Here is an 18,395-nt window from a genome sequence, read left to right on the forward strand (position 1 = left end):
TCCCCCATAAGCCATGCTTCACAGCCAGGACTGGAGGACAGAAAGCTGTTGGAAATGGGACTTAGAGCTGCACAAACTCAAAGACAGGTCTCCAGGATCATCCAAGAGGCATTGGATCTGTAGCAGCATCCAGAACAACCCCAGACTGTCAGGGTCCACAGATAATGTCAAAGGACCCTGCTCCTCCTGCTCTCTGAGCCAGTTGGAGCACGATGGCATGCTTCCATTGCACAGCTGGATCCCTATAATGGCCCCAAACCTTCCTGGTTTCTTCAGTGCTTTGGAGGACAGTAATCTTTAACTGTGTTCACCCTTCAAGAAGAGCTTTGAGGCAACAGGGTTCCTTCACACTCATCTTCACTAGAATATTAATGCAGATTAAAGCAAGGTGTTAATATTAAAGCCCAATGCCTCTACCATAATAAATGTGTGCAGACATTCCCACACAGAATGGAATAACTCAGCTGAAAAGTATTATATATCAAGAATATGTTCATTGCAGGTAGATCTTTAGGTTCAATATGTCTATTGAGATAGATTTTATTACATGAGGAAGCAAGCATTGGAACAAGCCTGGTTTGTCCAGTTACACCTAACCAATTATATCAGTAAGGGGAACCAGCTCAGTCAGTTTGAATCAGGCAGAGCTAAATGACGTGGTTTGCAGCAAGCAGTAAGTTTGTTTAAATCATCAGCCTCTGGCTATCTTTGTTCCATCATTAACGGGACTGCTCTCTAACCAGATGAAGGGGGAAGAAACTATCTGTTCAAGTTGCAGCATGATTCAGCTGTTTTTTCATGCAAGAGGAAATAATACATTTCTAAACCACAGTTAGAATCCCTTAGCTACCAACAAACAACAGTGACAAGGCTTTGAGTTTTCCACACATATCTCACAGTTTAATTCCTATTCTGGGTGATAAAAGTAACTGAAAGGAAAAGCTTGTGTTAGATTAGCTAGACTGCAAGTCCTTTCTCATGTGCTTTTTGTTCCTGCTTGTATAGGTAGCAGCTAGGATTATGTGATGCCCGATTTCACTAGTTTTAAGAGATGCATACCATAAATGAAGTCATGTGCATTAGCAATGAGTATCTTCCTCATGCCTGCTACAACTAACGAACTTGCCAAAACACTATTTCATTATAGACAGGATGTATTTCATCTCTCTTCTAAATAGATAAAGACCCAAGGAAAATTTGTCACAAATAACGCCCAAAAAGCATTCTTCAGCCATGTTGCATGAAGTTTTTTGTTCTATGAAGAATGGCAAGACAGCTTCAACAGGCCACAGTTATTTCAGCAGTGCAAAGTTGAAATAGAGAGGTACATAATCACCTCAGGTGTGAGCATATCAAGGACAAGGAAGAACAAGTCTCTGCATGAGCCAGGGCATTTCCCCATCACATGCTGTGAATCTTGCTGACAGATGTCCCTGCAGAGGTCAGGGTGCTGCCAATTCCTGGTACCGCTTTCCTGGCAAACGGAGAAATGGTACTGTTGATGGTGAGTCAAGGTATTAATTTCTAACTTCAGGACCCAAACGCCAGGAAACAACCACAATTGAGTGCAGAACGTCTGCTCTTGAGAGATGGGATATGAGGATAAGGACATTTAAGGTCAGAAAAGGAAATCTTGGTGTTAAAAGACTGAGGCTGCCTATGCAGTATAGGGTTTAAAAAAATGGGGCACAGAGAAGAATGCACTGGCTTGAATACTTGCTCTGGGCAGGCTCCCTTTGATACCACCTTATGTGCAACGACTTTGGTACTTTAGTCTGAAATAGAATGGAAATCGACAGCTGAGAAGGAAAAACACAGCTGCTCTGTTGAACAGGTCACGTCAGCTGGGGATGCTTTGGAGACAACGTGCTGGGAGGAAGATCTGCAAGGGAGCAGTTAATTGAGGAAACAAATAATATTTACATGCCCTGCCTGTGGCACTGGAAATAAAACCTTCTTGCCAGTAAGAAATTCAGTCCAACCCTCCTGGCCCCACCTGCTCCTGGGGGAGGGATCGTGCTATAAAAGACTCCAGGCACTGAACAGAGATGCACAGCAATTTGGGGCTCTCCAGGGAATCCTCCTGCTCTGGTTGTGACCATGGGAAAGAGAGTGGCTGTCGTGCTGGCTGGCTGCGGGGTGTACGACGGGAGTGAGATCCACGAGTCTTCTGCTGTGCTGGTGCATCTCAGCAGGGAGGGGGCACAGGTAAGAGGCACCCTGGCAGGCTCCTGCCCCACCTCCGGCTCCTTTTGCCCTGCTCTGCTTTTCAACCTCTCTCTCTGGCAGAAGGTACTTGTCCCTAAGGAGCTCTGCAGCTTGCCAGACAAATCACAAGATCCCCATTGCTGCTAGGGTAATTGCAAAGCATAAGTGACTGGAGTCAAAGCAAACGGCACAGAGTAGGAGCGGCTACAGCGAGCATGGAGAATTCCCCGGTCTCTGCTTTGCTTTCACAGCTTTTCTGCATGAGAGGATTGGCTTGGTGCTCTGTCTTGAGGGTATCCAAACTCTGAAACAAACTTTCCTAAATGCATTCTCTATTCTTTTTGGCTTACACTTCCTCTTTTCTGCTTTGGTATTTCTGTTTAAAAGACTACTATTGGTTTTGGCTGTTTGAAATTCGTCTTTTTAAAGCCCCAAAGATTAGAACTGAAAATAGACAAGTTCTTGTGAATTGAGCTTGAAGAGGGGTAAAAAAGGTGACCCTTAAGCAGCCGCTCTAATATGCCATCAGTCACGATAGCCACTCTGCAAGACTGGAGGAGGGAGAGAAGTCCTGTGTAACATTACCCTCAGCTCTGAGCCACCCACAAACCCCAGAGCCGTTCTCCTGGGAATCGGAATTGCTCTATTAAATACAAAGGCACAGTGGTGATGTACCTGTGCTGCAGAGCCAGCCCACCCACTTCCAAAGCCTTTAAAGTGCGTATTCTTTATTAGGCTTAAAGCTGAGACTTCTCCAAACCTTTTCTCTACTGTCTACAATTTTGCCCCTTCTTTCCTGGAGCTGCTGCGGTCGCTTCCCTCCTGCCGTACCCTGAATTGGCAGGCTCGGAGCCCCATCCCGCACTCATCCCTCGATCGGCAGGGACCTCTGGTGGAGGGAACTCAGGAGTTATTCCAACCCCTTCCTTTTCTTTTTCAGTCATGCTTGCCTAAGGAAACAAAGAATAGCAGAGCAGAGCATAGCATAGTATAACACTGAATAGAATAAATAGACTATTTCAGTTGGAAGGGGTCTACAACAATCATCTAGTCCAACTGCCTGACCAATTCAGGGCTGACCAAGTTAAAGCATGTTATTAAGGGCATTGTCCAAATGCCTCTTAAACACTGACAGGCTTGGGGCATCAACCACCTCTCCAGGAAGCCTGTTCTGGTGTTTGACCACCCTCTCGGTAAAGAAATGCTTCCTAATGTCCAGTCTGAACCTCCCCTGATGCAGCTTTGAACCATTCCCAGGCGTCCTGTCCCTGGATCCCAGGCAGAAGACCTCAGCACCTCCCTCTCCACGTCCCCTCCTCAGGAAGCTGCAGAGAGCAATGGGGTCACCCCTCAGCCTCCTTCTCTCCAAACGAGACAAACCCAAAGTCCTTAGCTGCCCCTCATAGGACAGGCCTTCCAGCCCTTCACCAGCTTGGTTGCCCTCCTCTGGACACCTCCGAGTACCTTAACATCCTCTCAAACTGTGGGGCTCAGAACTGCAAAGCTTGTACAGTCCCAAAATCTATCGCCCATCTGTTTGCCGTCCTCCACTCTTAATTACTGCACATGAGCTTGAAACAGTGCTGAAGGAGGGGGAGGCATTTTTCAGAAAAGGAAATACTCTGGCTTTGGGAAAACAGTGGTTGGGGAGAAGAAACTCCAAGTCCTGTCTTTGAGGGAGGCATGTGGTTTGACAGTGGCTTGCTGGGTAGTCAGCACCCACAGGGGATCATAGAATCATAGATGGGGATGACCGGCTTTGTGGGGGCAGCTGGGGCAGGGCTGGGGCCGCCCCGGTGAAGATGACTGCTTGGGATGCAGATGGAAACCTCTAAGAAATGGTTTCACCGATGGCTCTTGGGACACCTCATTTTCCTAGGAAGCAAAGGAGTCACTGCTCCCTCTCCAGCACTTCAGGCCCCAAAACAAGCAGCATGGGCTAGCTGCTTTGCTTTCACCTAACCACACCCTCATTCCTTTAAGGTCAGGGTAAATGTTCCTGCGCAGAAGCTACAAAAGACCTTTCTTCCTTTCTCCTCCCTATGACAATAACCTTCCTGATGCCAGATACAGGTGAGCCTGAAGGTCACTGCATTCCTGAAGCATTTTCATTCACCACCTATGACCGTTAACACGCTTAGGATACATGACTGAAGGATAATAGACCTTTCTCCTCCCTCCCCAGGCAGAGGTTTACGCTCCTGATGTTGACCAGATGCATGTGGTGGACCATGTGAAAGGGCAGCCAACTCAGGAGAAGCGCAACGTGCTAGTTGAAAGTGCCAGAATAGCCAGAGGCAACATCAAGGATCTAGCTAAGCTGGATGTCAAGGGGCTGGATGCCCTAATCATACCAGGTAGGACGGCACGCACGGTCTGCATGCCCAAAATCTTGGGAACAGCTTAGAAATGCCACAAGCCTTGAATGACATGGGAGTCACGGGCTGGAGAGGAACTGGGCAGAGTCACTGGGGAAGAAGACAGGCTGGAGGCAGGGAGGACTGGAAGGACAGACATCTTCCATCTGTGCTGGCACTGGCATGCTAGCTTGGACTTATATTAAAAGAGAACATGGCAATGCAGGAGCTTATCCCAAGAGGAGAGGGCAGATAACTGCCAACTGAATTACCCTTTGTACCATCTGCTGAGCTTTGTTTTGACTGGATGTAAAACTGTCCCGTCCCTCACGAGCACACCTACCTCCTTATCAGGAGAAGAGGCTGGGACAGAGAGGGGGTGACTGAAAAGCAGAAAGCTTGGTCAGTCTGGCAATTCATCGTTAGTGAAAGTATGAGCACGTGATTTCAGTGGGGATGGATTAGGCCTGGGGCAAGGATTAAGAGACAAGTGAAAACTTGCCAGCATGTTCCATCATAATTCAGAAAAGAGCTCATAGGTGAAACACAGTACTCAACAGAGCATTGATACCTCTCCACTTCAGTCTGTAGGGAAGCAAGGAAGGTGCTTTGATGTCTCATCTCCTGGCAGTCAGCTCACAAAGGTTCAGCTTGTCTGTTTTTAATTCTTTTATCAACATTGGACAAATGCTGCCATCCACCAAACCCATTTTAACATTCTACTAAGTAATACCTGAAAAACTCCTGCCCTGGAGTACTAATCTTCTGGTCTAATCTGTTTCTCTTTTCTCAGGTGGCTTTGGAGTGGCTAAAAACCTGAGTACTTGGGCCACCCAAGGCAAGAACTGCATCGTCTCCAAAGAGGTGGAGGACGTCCTGAGGGCATTCCACGCTGCCAAAAAGCCCATCGGCCTGTGCTGCATTTCCCCAGTGCTGGCAGCCAAAATCTTCCCAGGTTGCGAGCTGACTGTGGGTCATGACACAGAGTGTGAGAAGTAAGTAACCCTGGAGTGCTGATATGAAATCACACCATGAACATCACAGACTCAGCAATGCCTCCCCAATGTACGTAGCACCCTGTCTCAGCTGTCCTGCCCAGGTGTCTGAAGTCTCGTGATGAGTTGAACGTTCTTTCTCAGAATGAATGGTCCACGTCATGCATTTATTAAATTAACCTTGGATGATAAATTAAATAATCAGAGTTTTTGATGTACCCCTTGCCACTCACATATTCCTCTACGTATGTCTCGTGTTACAATTAGAAATCTGATTCTACTTTTTACAGTTTTCTGTAATGGGGCTACTTTACCACACGGGGACACACGAGACTGCAAGAATCGCCAAGGAATACATGAGATTTTGAGTCAGGAAGACGTTCAGGTTTCTGGAAAGGAGGAATCCGCCCTTCCCTCGCCTGAGAGCAGGGAGGGAGGATGCCGGGGGCTCCTGGGACAAACGGGAGCAGCAGAAGGGCACGGGAGCTCGTTCCCTTCCCACGCCAGGCAAAAGCCGTCCTTCAGCGACGCGCTTGCCTCGGGCGGACGCCGCTGCACAGGCGGACGCTGCTGCAGCTGCTGCCTCTGGAGCAAAGCACTTGGTAACCAGGGCCCTTTGGAAGACTTAACAGTTAAAACCTAAAAGTTGAAACTCTTCAAGTACCGGGAAGAATTGCTTGGTTATTTGTCAGCAGACCAGAGGGCACGCTGTACCAGCGGATTTGTTTGTGGTTTTGTACACTTCTTTCCACAACTCTGATGGCTTAAAAGAAGACACTTTATTTTAAATACAATCTTATATTTGCCTCCCCAATGTACGTAGCACCCTGTCTCATGCACCTCTTGGTGCATGATCCTAGGTAGGAACAGGATGGTTGCACAAGACTTGGTAGTGTTAAGAGAGGGAGGGAGTTAAACTGTCCTTACTCATACGGGAAACTGTGACTGAATTCTCCCAATGGCAGGGAAGGAACTTGCTAGGAAGGGCTAGGAAGTAATGTCACTTGTAGGAAGCTGGTGAAAAAAAACCCCAAACCTAAATACAAATTCTGGAGTGGGCAGAGTTAAGTAGCGGAACATCTAGAGTGGAACACCAAGGTCTTAATTTGGCTTCACTTCAGATTTTTAACTCACTGTAATCTGGAGGTTTCCCTGGTTCTATAGTCCCGGAGAAACTGCTCTGACAGGAAAAGATTTGGATCTTATTAAGCAGGCTTTCTGTAGGGACCATTCATCTCTGTAATCAACAGAATTCTCACTCTAGGCCTTCATCAAATTGCTCTGTGTAATGACAGCTTCCCCACACAGGGTTTATTCTCTTTTCTTCTTGTAGATGGCCTTACGCAAAGACTGCTGAGACCATGAAGGAGCTTGGTTGCAAGCACGTGAACAAACACGTCACTGAAATTCACGTGGATGTGAAGAACAAGCTGGTGACCACCAGCGCCTTCATGTGCAATGCCCCCATTCATGAGATCTACGATGGCATCGGAAAAATGGTCAGAGAAGTGGTCACACTTGCCTGAATGCCACAAAGCCACAGAATCCATTTCCTCTGGAGTGCAGGCACTGAGCCTCGGATAACGTTCTTCCCCTTTTACAGCCACATGTCAACAGGCAAACTGCTACTCAAACGGAGTTCTTCCCCCCCACTGGACCACTGCTGGCTGCTGAGGAGGGAGAACTCTGGAGCAATGGAAGCATTGTCGTGTTCTGCCAAGGACACACCTCTTACTGACAGCAAACTGGCAGTAATTGGAGTGTGGGCACGCGTTGAGCTGGCATGCAGAAGCCAGGTTTCCACGGGGCTCAAATACAGCCGCTGCCTTTGGTTCTGAGCGGCTGAGGAGTTGCCTGGGTCATGTCAGCCATGACTGGGCTGACCTGACATGTGTATATCACGTATCAACAGGAATTTGTCCCTTTCTGAGATTCCTTACACATCCATCTCTGCCAGTACTTCAAAGTTCCCCACATACCTCACAGAACAGAGGAATTAGTGGCAAAAGGAAGGAACACAGTTCTGCTACTGAATAAAACCTGACACTTTTTACATGGGCTGAATTATGCTTTCATTTTTGCCTTTTACTCTGGATTAGGAGATGCTCTTAGTGCTACTGGTTGGCCAACGAGTGGGGAAAACAGTACAGGAAGAAGTCATCAGCAACAAACCCCACTTGTTTTGCTAGGATTTGTCAGAACCCAGACTCGGGCATGAATATGACATGGGTGAAAGCAGAATCAAATGTTAGCATCCAGGTCTAATGGGAAGAGGTTAAATTCTTCCCTTGTATTATCAGAAGACCTGCTATGATAGCATGGGAGCAGCCTTCCATACTGCTCCTAGGCAGAAAGAGTCCAGGGTGAGGTCTAGGCATCCCAGAGAAGGCGGTGCAATTTCCAGTCCCTTCCAGTCTCTAGGAAAATTCCTAGAAAGAACCTGGAAGGAACAATTCTGCATTGCAACAGGGACAGAGAAGATACCCATCTAGCTGAAACCTGAATGGCAAGCTGTGAGCTGGCTGGGCGATAGCAAAGTCTGGCAAGCAGAAGGCACCGGTATCAGGCACAGTTGTTCAGATAACAGGCCAGGCACGGGTTTTTTTTTACTTGTCTATGTAACCTGACCACTCTGCGGGAGCTGTAAAGAGCACAGCAACTTACACTGGGCTGAAGCAAGCCCGCTGAGAGGATTCAGCCTTGACCTGAAAACGCTGCCATAGTGTTTGATAGCTCATTCTCACAGTTAATCAATGTCATTTAAGATTTCTCTCTTATAGTTGAAGATCTTACTTCCAGCCCCTGGATGGTGACAGCTTTGTCTCCATAGGTTCAAGAGCTTTTTAGATGGTAGCTGGTATGTTCTTCTTAAACAGGTTCTTATTATACAGGTAGCATCATATAATCATTACAGATTGAGCAGTTTAATTCTCTCAGCGTAAGACATGTTTTCTAAGCCAGCAACTATTTTCTGAGGCTCTTCTCAGCAAACTCGTCAAGCTTTTTACATCCTTTTCAAAACACTGGCATATTTTTGCACTTTCACCAATGTGGCAAGATCCTTCGAGACTAGGCTGGTGGCCAGAGTGGGAAGAAATTTACCCACATGCCACAGTGGTGCTGCAAAGAGGGGTTCAGGCACATCTGAACAGCCCAGGGTAGCACAACACAGCAATTCTACCCAAGTTTCTAATGAAAATGTAGCTTATCCAGTCACTTTCTGTGTTACTTTTTTCCACTGACTCTGCTACCAATCATTTTCACCCCATTGGCCACCTTACACAGCCTTTTGCAAAGGTGTGAAAGCCTCCAAGACATGAAGGACCAGTTTTGGGACAGTAGCTGCCAGGAAGAGGAGGGAAATGTTTGCTAGCACAGAAAGTCCACTGTTCCCTTGGTCCTTCGACAATCCCCTATAGAGAACTGCGGTGAGTATCCCAACCACAGAGTAACATTCAGTCTGAATTAGCATTTAATTAGGAAGGAAGCACAAATCCATGGGAGACCCGGCCTCAGAGCTGCACAGCTTTCTCCCATACTGTTACTTCTGAAGGGGAATCCACAGCTTAAGCTGTTCATTACCTTATGGAAAGTAATCGTTCCCAAGCCCTTGAACTCTTGTCTTTTGCACAATGCAGTTCAGGCAAGGTACAGAAGTTTCTGCCATAAGTACTAGCTTTTAAGAGTTATACAGGATTTTCTGAGTTTTGACTAACTTATCAGATAGGCTGAAAAGCTATGGGATGTAAATACAATAGGGAGAATTCCAGGGACTGGCTGAAGAATTTGAATTAACCTCTAACTTCAGATCTAACCCACACAGACACAAACAACACTGTAACAACACTGTTTGCTAGGATGCGGAAAACTGCTTCCACTAGTGGAGCAGGAAAAACAACCCCAAAGATGAAACATTAACAATATTTTGGTGTGTTTTGACACCCAAGAAAGGCAATGAACAAGAAATAAGGAAGCTGGAGAAAAGTGACATTGTAACTAGTTGTTTATATGGGAATAGGCAAAAAAAACCAACCCTGTGGTTATGGGTCGGTCAGTGTCAGCATCCGTAGGAACTCCTGTTTGTCCACTTCCCCATCTCCATCCACGTCTGCTTCATCAATCATCTCCTGCGGGATAGCGAAGATTTGCAGACTAGGTTAGGTTGGATCTGAGAGGGCGGACGCTCACAAAGTGCAAACACCAATGAAGGCTTCAGGCAAGGCCCGAACGAGACAGAGATCGTGTCCGTTGCAAAGCAACACAGCACAATCCCCCGACCAGTCTTCCCCCAGTAAGACACTCCCCGCCCTCCCTGAGCAGAGCATGAGAGGAATATGTTTGGACTTCACAAACCTGCAGCTCCTCATCCGTGATGTCTTCCCCAACCTCACTAGCCACCACCTTGAGATTCTCAAAGGAGATCTTGCCAGTGCCATCACAATCAAACACCTCGAAAGCTTGCAGGATCTCCTTTTTCAAACATGGCTCCGCCTTAGCAAGGAAATGAAAAACGCCATTGTGTAAACATGACATCATACTACCCTACAATCCCTAGTCAGGCACTTTAGCCAGCAAACATTTGCAATCAAACCCAAGACATCATTTTGGGGAAAACATGGCCATAGAAGAGGGTTATTTACTGCTGCTATTTCACCTTTGCCTTTCCCCTCCCTCCCCCCGGTATAACTGTGTATTAAAGGAAAAGCTCCAAGAGAAGTTGTCTGAGCGGCATGGGGACTTGGCCTGGAATACCCTGGCCAAGTTTTGTCAGGAAGAGGGGGACTAGCACTACTACTGGAGAAGGAAGCAGCTGCCAAGAATGATCCCATGGCTACAGCTTTATTTTATTTCAAAAGCGAGCCAGGCCGATGCTGGCTCTTACTGCCCTTACTCACCGCACACAGGCAACGCGTACACAAGCCTGCAGCTAGGTGTGGGCTTTGACTGAACTGAGGGGAAAACGGGGATCTTCACTGCCCTCTAAGCATGGGTCCCGTGCACACGTGCCCTGGCAACTATGATGGCATTGACGCCTCGGCAGCTACGCCCCAGTCACCTCCCAGGCACCCCACAAAGGCTTACAATGAAATGGGAAGGATGGGAGAGGCAGAACCAGGCAAGCTGGTGCTCTTTGAGAACAGCCTGTGTCTGCATGCAGCCAGGCACTAGAGAATACAGAGGTTTTTGAGCCACAGGAATCTCAGACGGGCCATGAGGACTAGGGAACACGAAGCAAAGAGCTGGTATCGAACAGCAGCTCTTCGGACACTGCACGAGCTTAAGTGGCTGTTGCCTGCGGGAGGTGCTGACAGTGTCAGTGCGTATTGAGGAATGATTTCGCTACAGATGGTGAATTGTTCATCTGACGTATGATATTTGTTCACCACTGTCTTGAATTGAAGATAAATAGCCCTGTGACTATAAAGACAGAACTGAAATCTCATGTGGAAAGGTTTAGGGAAGGGAAATGGGGGCTCCTAGGTGCTGTGTGTGCTCAGGGCACTCTGGGGTGGGAAGGAGATTTCTGATGAGATGCAGCTGCCTCTACATGAACTGGCCATCCTGCTCCCTCTACAGTTCCTCTACAGGAAAGAGGCAAGAGGCGTAAGGACAATTCTACCCCAAGGCAGATCTCTAAAATAGCTCAGGTGAAACTCCTGAAACTCCTCTTTCTCCCCTGCAGGGAACCAGAGTGGCCCAATCTACTGTGGCTACCTGCATTGTAAAGTTAGGCAAGAGGAATCTCACTCTTTGTAACCAGCTGGGCTCACATACCATTTTCTGAGTCATCACCTGCAGAAACAACTTAAAGGTTAGCTTCCCTGACCCTTCTTCATTCAATTCAGAGATGATTTTCTTCATCTCCTCTCTCCCCAGTTCACAGCCCAGAGCCCTTACGGTTATCTGCCAAAAGAGAAACAGACCAATGTCTTGGTGTACAAATCAAACGGAAACAAAGAGGGAAAGGTGTTTGAAACAAGCAGGTACATGAAAGCAGTGAAAAAACCCCAACTTTTCATCAACATCTACTCATCCACCATTTTGCCTCTAGAGAACAAGGTTCTATAGCTGTCTAACATCAGCAGTATGAGGCCATGAAAAATTAGCAGTGAAGAGCTGTCAGCAAAGGCCAAGAAGGAAGGCTTCGGTGCCTCCTAAGGATACCTGGCCAGTAAGCTGGCACAAACCTTACACCACTGATGGCTGCATAACGAGCTGGGGTTCAGGCAGCAAAGTCTCTTAGCACAGCAAGTGGTCCAAAAGCAATAGGTGGCAAACACCAGTTGCTCCATTGCTGCTCCGCAGCAGCGTTTATCAGGTGCTTGTAAATGATTAGCCCCATTTCCAACATTTATGTTTCCTGCCAGTCATTTCTGTTTGACTACAGCAATTCAAGTTCCAAGTGCAACTGTGGTCACAAAGCAACTGTGTCATTTCTACCAGCCTGAGGGGATTCAGGCTTCTGAGCTGGGTTACTCAGACTGTGCAAACACATGCCGAAGAGCAGCAGACTGAACGCCCTTCAGCTAAATAAACTTGTGCTGTGTTTGCAAAAGCTGTTAGAGGACAGGGATTGTTAGAGAATTTTGCCTGCAAAATGTCATTCCTCCTCAACTTCTTGAGGACGGGAGTCACTTTGAAAAAAGACAGGGTAGGAGACTCCTGAGATTTATTCTGCAGCATCGCAGAGAAAGGACCTAAACCCCCGACTGATCTGGGCCGAGTTCAATCAGCAGCAGAGTGATGACAAGCTCTGTATGCTGTTATAAACTCCTGCTGCAGGCACGGTAGTACAACAGCAATACTACAGTAATATGATATTCCACATGTGAAATGGATTATGAAGGACATGCTGCACATCTGTGTCTTCTTTCAGGCCTGTCTAAAAAAGTCCCTCCAGCACAGGTTAACGTTATCTTGGTGCACTGATGAAAATGTAACAGAGGAGATTCGCAACCAGGATAGGAAAGTCAAAGGCCTCTGGGTGAGAGTAGTGGAACAGCTTGACTCCTAAAAGCTCACTGTGACGAGAGGTTCTCATTCCTGGTTTTCTTCTCCACAGCCCAGAGGCATGTGAAAGAAGCAATGCAACTGTGTGGGGCTTCACGGAGGGAAATGAGGACAAGCGAGGAGTCACTAAACCTCACAGCCTTTGTTTTCACCAGTAAACACGCTGCATTTTTACAGCTTCTTGCCTTCAAGTCGCTGACATCTATGAGGCCCGAGGCATCCCGATCGAACAACTCAAAGGCCTCTCGCAGTTCTCTCCTATGCTGCTCGCTGAGCGGGAACGGGGGGGCTGGCTGCTCCGTCGGGGAGCTTTCCCCGGCGGTACCTGCCTCGCTGCTGGAAGCCTGCGGGAGAGAGGTCCGGTGCCCTCAGAGGGGCCAGCGGGCGGACGGGGAGCAGTCACCCTCTCCCTCCCGCCGTCCTTCCTCGGGCCCACAGAGCCACCGCCCCCGGTTCCCTCAGAAACGCCTCAGGCGGGGTGGGGCGGTTCTGAGGGAGGTTTCCAAGGCGGCGGTCGGCACAAGCCGAGCACCCGCTCCCTGTCGCTCCGCAGGGCACCAGGCCGCGCTGAGGAGCCCCGGGGTAGCGCGGACAGGGGCAGGCCGGGCTCCGCCGCCCCGCTCACCATCCCACCGCCGGCCGTGCCACCTCTACCGGTGCGGTTGCAACCACGCTCCTCATTGGCTAGCTCTCCTGCTCCTCAGGGAAAGCGCGGGGGCTGATTGGCCGAGACGCAGATCGGGGGCGGGACAAGCTCGTGGCCCGGTGGCGGGCGCCCTCGGAGCTGCCATCTCCCCGGCCCTGCGCGGGTGTCCGAATCCGGTGAGGAGCCGAACGTTATTGCTGAGAACGAGTGACCCACGTCATGCATTTATTACATTAACCTTGGCTGACAAATTAAATAATCAGAGTTTTTGACGTACTCTCGTCACTTAGAGTGACGTCACTTAGATATTCATCTGCGTACGTCTCGTGTTTTCACAGTTTTCTGTAATGGGGCTACTTCACCACACGGGGACACACGAGACTGCAAGAATCGCCAAGGAATACATGAGATTTTGAGTCAGGAAGACGTTCAGGTTTCTGGAAAGGAGGAATCCGCCCTTCCCTCGCCTGAGAGCAGGGAGGGAGGATGCCGGGGGCTCCTGGGACAAACGGGAGCAGCAGAAGGGCACGGGAGCTCGTTCCCTTCCCACGCCAGGCAAAAGCCGTCCTTCAGCGACGCGCTTGCCTCGGGCGGACGCCGCTGCACAGGCGGACGCTGCTGCAGCTGCTGCCTCTGGAGCAAAGCACTTGGTAACCAGGGCCCTTTGGAAGACTTAACAGTAAAAACCTAAAAGTTGAAACTCTTCAAGTACCGGGAAGAATTGCTTGGTTATTTGTCAGCAGACCAGAGGGCACGCTGTACGAGCGGATTTGTTTGTGGTTTTGTACACTTCTTTCCACAACTCTGATGGCTTAAAAGAAGACACTTTATTTTAAATACAATCTTGTATTTGCAGCCACTGAATATTCCTGCAAACATACAGCGCTTTCAGCAGCAGCACTGGTAACTTTCCTCTTCTTTTGCAAAGAGATTTCTTTAAACGTGTGAACTCAATAGCAGTAAGTTAAGTTGCAGCAGTCTATTTACTTACATTTTTTCCAGTTTAAAGAACACACTAAAAAACAGGAGTGGATAATCACTCTAAGACAGAGTATAAAAAGCTGATCCCTGCAAATATGTCATACAAAGAGTTCACTATAGCTGCACCCAAACCAAGACATTAAACCAAAAACTTCAGCTGCTGGGAAATAGGGGTTTACACAATCTGGTTTTGAGTCCTCTCTTTACCAAACCGTCACATCTGACACATGGTTTTAGTCAAAGAAGGATCTGAATACTGTCACTGAAAAATGATCTTACAAGCACAAACAAGCAACGATGTTGCTACATGTAAACAGGTTAGCAGTTGGTAACTGTTCACAAACACAAGTTTAAGATCATCCACTTAAAAAAAAAATATTGACCTGTATTTTCTGCTGTCTCAAAAGAAAAGACTGTAAAAAAGTGAGGCACCTACCAAACGTATATACACATGTGAAAAATAAATAAAATTCTGCTTCAGTAAAGGCTGGTCTTCTTCATGATCCGCAAGAATTCTTGCTCGTTCACTTCCCCATCCCCATCTCTATCTGCTTCATCGATCATCTCCTGAAAGATATTTGTATTCAGAAATTAGATGCAGATTAGACTACGATTAAAATTATTAGATTAATTCAGAATTAGAACTACTTTTCAATAAATTGTATTGGAGGGGAGTTAGCTCAACATCAGACCTACTATGCTACAAAATATTTACTAAACTAGACACTAATATGTTTTTATACATACATGTTTTTATACATATACATATATTTTATACATATATATACACACATATACAAAATCTGTGTAGAAAATGTTGTGTTACAGGAACTGTCCTGGAAGAAACAAAGTGCTTGGAGCAGAGCTGTTACTTTTACATCACCGTAGCTCCATAAAACTGCAATTATATCGACGCAACTTCGACAGCCATGCATGCTTGACCCATCTTTGGCCTCAGAATCAATTTCCCAATCTCAAATGGACAGAAGCTCTTCCAGTTCTGCCAGGAGAGAGGGGGCAGATTTTCCTAACAGTTCAAGTGCAAAGATCCCACAGGACGCTAGAGGACAGCACCTAAAACCGAGAGACTGCTGCCTTCACCTAAAAACTGACCCTGAGAGGGCTTCCTTCCCCCACAGAGAGATTCCCATTCCTTGTTCTCGCTCCAGTGCTTAGCAGACCAGTCAGAGAGATGGCTCAGCCCTCCAGAGGGAAGGAGAATTAGATTGTGACTATTTACATAGGTTTTAAACGAATGTAAATATAAAACCAAGTAATACACGAACATTCTGTGACTACCCTCCTACTCAACAGGCACAGCGTAATCTGGACCTTTCTACGTTCACTACACACAAAGGCAGACAGTGGGCGTTTGCGTATGATGTGGTTTCATATACCCGGTACAAACCTGCAGCTCTTCATCAGTGAGATTTTCCCCCAGTTCTTTGGCAACACGTTTGAGGTTTTTGAAAGAGATTTTGCCAGTTTCATCGTCATCAAACAGTTTGAAAGCTTTGAGAATCTCCTCTTTGGAATCTTTTTCAGCCTTAAAGAAGTAAGCATAATTTTAAGGAAAAAAAGCAGTAGTTATGTTTTAGGTAACACTCAAAGTTTTAAAAGACAAGCATTAGAAAGACTGAGAAACTCTCTTCAGAGCAAATTTAAAGAAGCCCAGCCAGCAGGAAGTATATGTGCAAAAGCTGAAGGAAGACAGAGACACAGTGATGCTTCCTGAAACTTAGGGTTTCAGGGAATTTTTTTTCTTTCATAGTTAGCCAGATGTCTTTGGGATTTCAGTATCGGGATCTTCCACTGTTAAATATCTGGTTTTACTCAACATGTTTTAAGATTTTGAAAACCAGAGATTTCATCTGTAAGTATCTTAAAACTCGAGAAAAGAAAATACAGTGCATTGCTACACAGTCATCCAGGTCACGTGTCAATACTCCCGACAGCTTTCTGCAGGCCAGAGCTGGTTCTAATCTGTGATAAAAATCCGGATTTCAGTTTTTTCCCTTTTCTCACACACACACGCAAAATGCTAAAGAAACTTGTTAATGACATAATTATTTCAACCTTACCTTGAAAAATAAGATAGGATAGTCCCTGTCTTGCAATTCTAACTTTTATGTATTTTGTTGTTAAGATTAAAATAGTGCTTTCATCTTCCACTAAAACCAAAAGGAAATGAAAGGTACTTAGCCATTTTAAAAATTGCTTTCACTTTGGCTTTAAAAATTTACATACCATTTTCTGTGTCATCACTACCAAGAAGTCATTGAAGCTGATTTTTCCTGTTCCTTCCTTATCGATATCTGATATCATTTTCTTGATCTCTTCTTTTTTAGGTTCAAACCCTAGCGCTCTCATGGCCACCTGTAAGGACAAAAAAAATTTATAAATCATTCAAAACCATAAACAAAACCACGGTGGATAAAAAAAGTTTAACTTTATGCCACGTCATGTTAAAATATGCATTCTGTGTCTCAAGGAAAACAGCAAGGTAAGGGGCAGACTTAGAGCAATGCTTCTCTACACACAAGGGCACATCAAGGTGCAGAAAACTGGCATGCAAACATTCATGTTCTGGAGTTGTTTGTCTCAACAAAATAACCTCAAGACAAGTGACTCCATGAAAGAAGTTTCCATCATACCTGCAACTCTACCAAACTCTAACAACCTGATCTGATGGCACAAACGTGGAAGGTCTTAAGCTGGTAGACCACAGGGAACTTAAATCAGTTAATTTTTCATTCTAGTGACAAAAATCTTTTTCAATGAATGTTGGGAAAACACAATTCAAACACTTTGTGTGCCTTTCTGACAACACTCCTATAAGCAGCATATCCAAGGATGCCTTCACTTGCAGACACATGCGTGTGCACCTACGCGTTTCACTTTTTCCTCCTTCGGTAAAGGGACAAGCGGAAAGTTTGAAATCAGGTCTCATCCCTATGGTCTTAAGTAACTTGGACATCCAGCTAGCAAACAGGAAGGGCAAATTCTGAAAGCGAAAGTCCTAATTTATTGATTACTATTCTTCCCAAAGGACAGGGGTGGGGAGGGACCAAAAATGTTTTGCAATAAATAAAAGCATGAAAATGAATAACACTGGTGTATTCCATAGCTTGGATAACCTAATTTGCAAAGCATGCAATTCTCAACAACACATAAAAGGGCAAAACCTCCCACTTTTTTAATATGCAATTTTATGTTAGTAAAACCCAAAAATGTTGGGGTTTTTTGAAGTTTTACTAACAGAGAAGGAGACAGTACAGAAAATACAGAACTGTCAATGTATTTTGGCCAGCCCGGCCCTAAAGACACCTGATAACAGCAGTAAAGAGCTATAATTAAAGAGAAAAATGTACCTGTTGACAACAAGGGTTTATGCTGGGAGGAAGAAAAAAAATCTCTCCTTTCCTGTTTAAGGTCATTTAGGCGTTTATGCCTCAATGTCTACTTTATAACCTCAGTAGAACTGCACTTTTGGCACCAGGAAAATTCTTACCTTTAGCTCCTTAACGTCTATGTTCCCGGTGCCGTCTGTGTCAAACAGGTCGAAAGCCTCCCGGATCTCCTGCTTCTGCTCCTCAGTGAGCTCCAGCTTGGGACTCGCTTTCTTCCTCTGGGTCGCGGCTCCTAGCGAGGGCTTCTTAAAGCTGGAGGCCTTGGCACAGCAACACAAGAGCAAAGGAGGATCAGGCCGCCGCCGCGGCGACGCACCGCCTCGGGAAGGGCGGCTGAGGCCCGTAGGACAGCGGCCGCCTCAGCCCCCAGCCCACACCGCGGCCCCGGGGCCGCTCCGAGCTGACAGGGGCCTCCCCCGCAGCCCCGCGGCCGGGAAGCCGGAGCGGAGCAGCGCAGGGCCCGAGGACCCCTCCTGCCGCCGGTGAGGGAGGCGCCCCGCCGCGCCGGGCCTGGCCGGGCCGGGCCGCACTCACCATCCCGGCGGCCGGTGCCTTGGGGCGGCTCCAGTCCTGGCAGGCCCAGACTCAATGCCGCCCCTTCCTATTGGCTAATGCCCCTACGCCGCTGCTATGGCAACCCTCACTCCTATTTGGTGGAGAGGCGAGCGCGGGAGATGCTTAGGCGATAGTTATTGGTCAACATGTGGCTGGGGCGGATCCAAGAGCCTCTCCTCCTTCCGTCAACGCGATTGGCCGAAGGGGGGAGGCCGTGGGCCAATCAGCGAGC

The 18,395-nt window shown here is 47.1% G+C and overlaps 3 protein-coding genes across 3 annotated transcripts; 1 reads left to right on the forward strand and 2 right to left on the reverse strand.

Moving 5' to 3' along the window:
• The first annotated feature begins 2,056 nt into the window (after positions 1-2,056).
• LOC142087528 (glutamine amidotransferase-like class 1 domain-containing protein 3, mitochondrial) lies at positions 2,057-7,613 on the forward strand. Its single transcript, XM_075161829.1, has 4 exons — positions 2,057-2,208; positions 4,394-4,565; positions 5,359-5,560; positions 6,894-7,613. The coding sequence occupies exons 1-4, from the start codon at positions 2,101-2,103 to the stop codon at positions 7,084-7,086; spliced, it is 675 nt and encodes a 224-aa protein (XP_075017930.1). The 5' UTR covers positions 2,057-2,100; the 3' UTR covers positions 7,087-7,613.
• Positions 7,614-9,600: 1,987 nt separating this feature from the next.
• LOC142087903 (uncharacterized) lies at positions 9,601-13,252 on the reverse strand. The gene is made up of 5 exons (XM_075162691.1): positions 13,226-13,252; positions 12,757-12,915; positions 11,336-11,464; positions 9,914-10,051; positions 9,601-9,687 (listed from the first exon to the last, which is right to left on the reverse strand). The coding sequence occupies exons 1-5, from the start codon at positions 13,250-13,252 to the stop codon at positions 9,601-9,603; spliced, it is 540 nt and encodes a 179-aa protein (XP_075018792.1).
• A 773-nt stretch (positions 13,253-14,025) lies between these two features.
• On the reverse strand, positions 14,026-18,262 carry LOC142087845 (centrin-2). The gene is made up of 5 exons (XM_075162551.1): positions 18,143-18,262; positions 17,710-17,868; positions 16,446-16,574; positions 15,607-15,744; positions 14,026-14,765 (listed from the first exon to the last, which is right to left on the reverse strand). Exons 1-5 carry the CDS (start codon positions 18,143-18,145, stop codon positions 14,676-14,678), a joined length of 519 nt encoding a protein of 172 aa, XP_075018652.1. The 5' UTR covers positions 18,146-18,262; the 3' UTR covers positions 14,026-14,675.
• Between the last annotated feature and the right edge of the window lie 133 nt (positions 18,263-18,395).

Source organism: Calonectris borealis, chromosome 13, assembly GCF_964195595.1.
Source record: "Calonectris borealis chromosome 13, bCalBor7.hap1.2, whole genome shotgun sequence".
NCBI classification, from domain to species: Eukaryota; Metazoa; Chordata; class Aves; order Procellariiformes; family Procellariidae; genus Calonectris; species Calonectris borealis.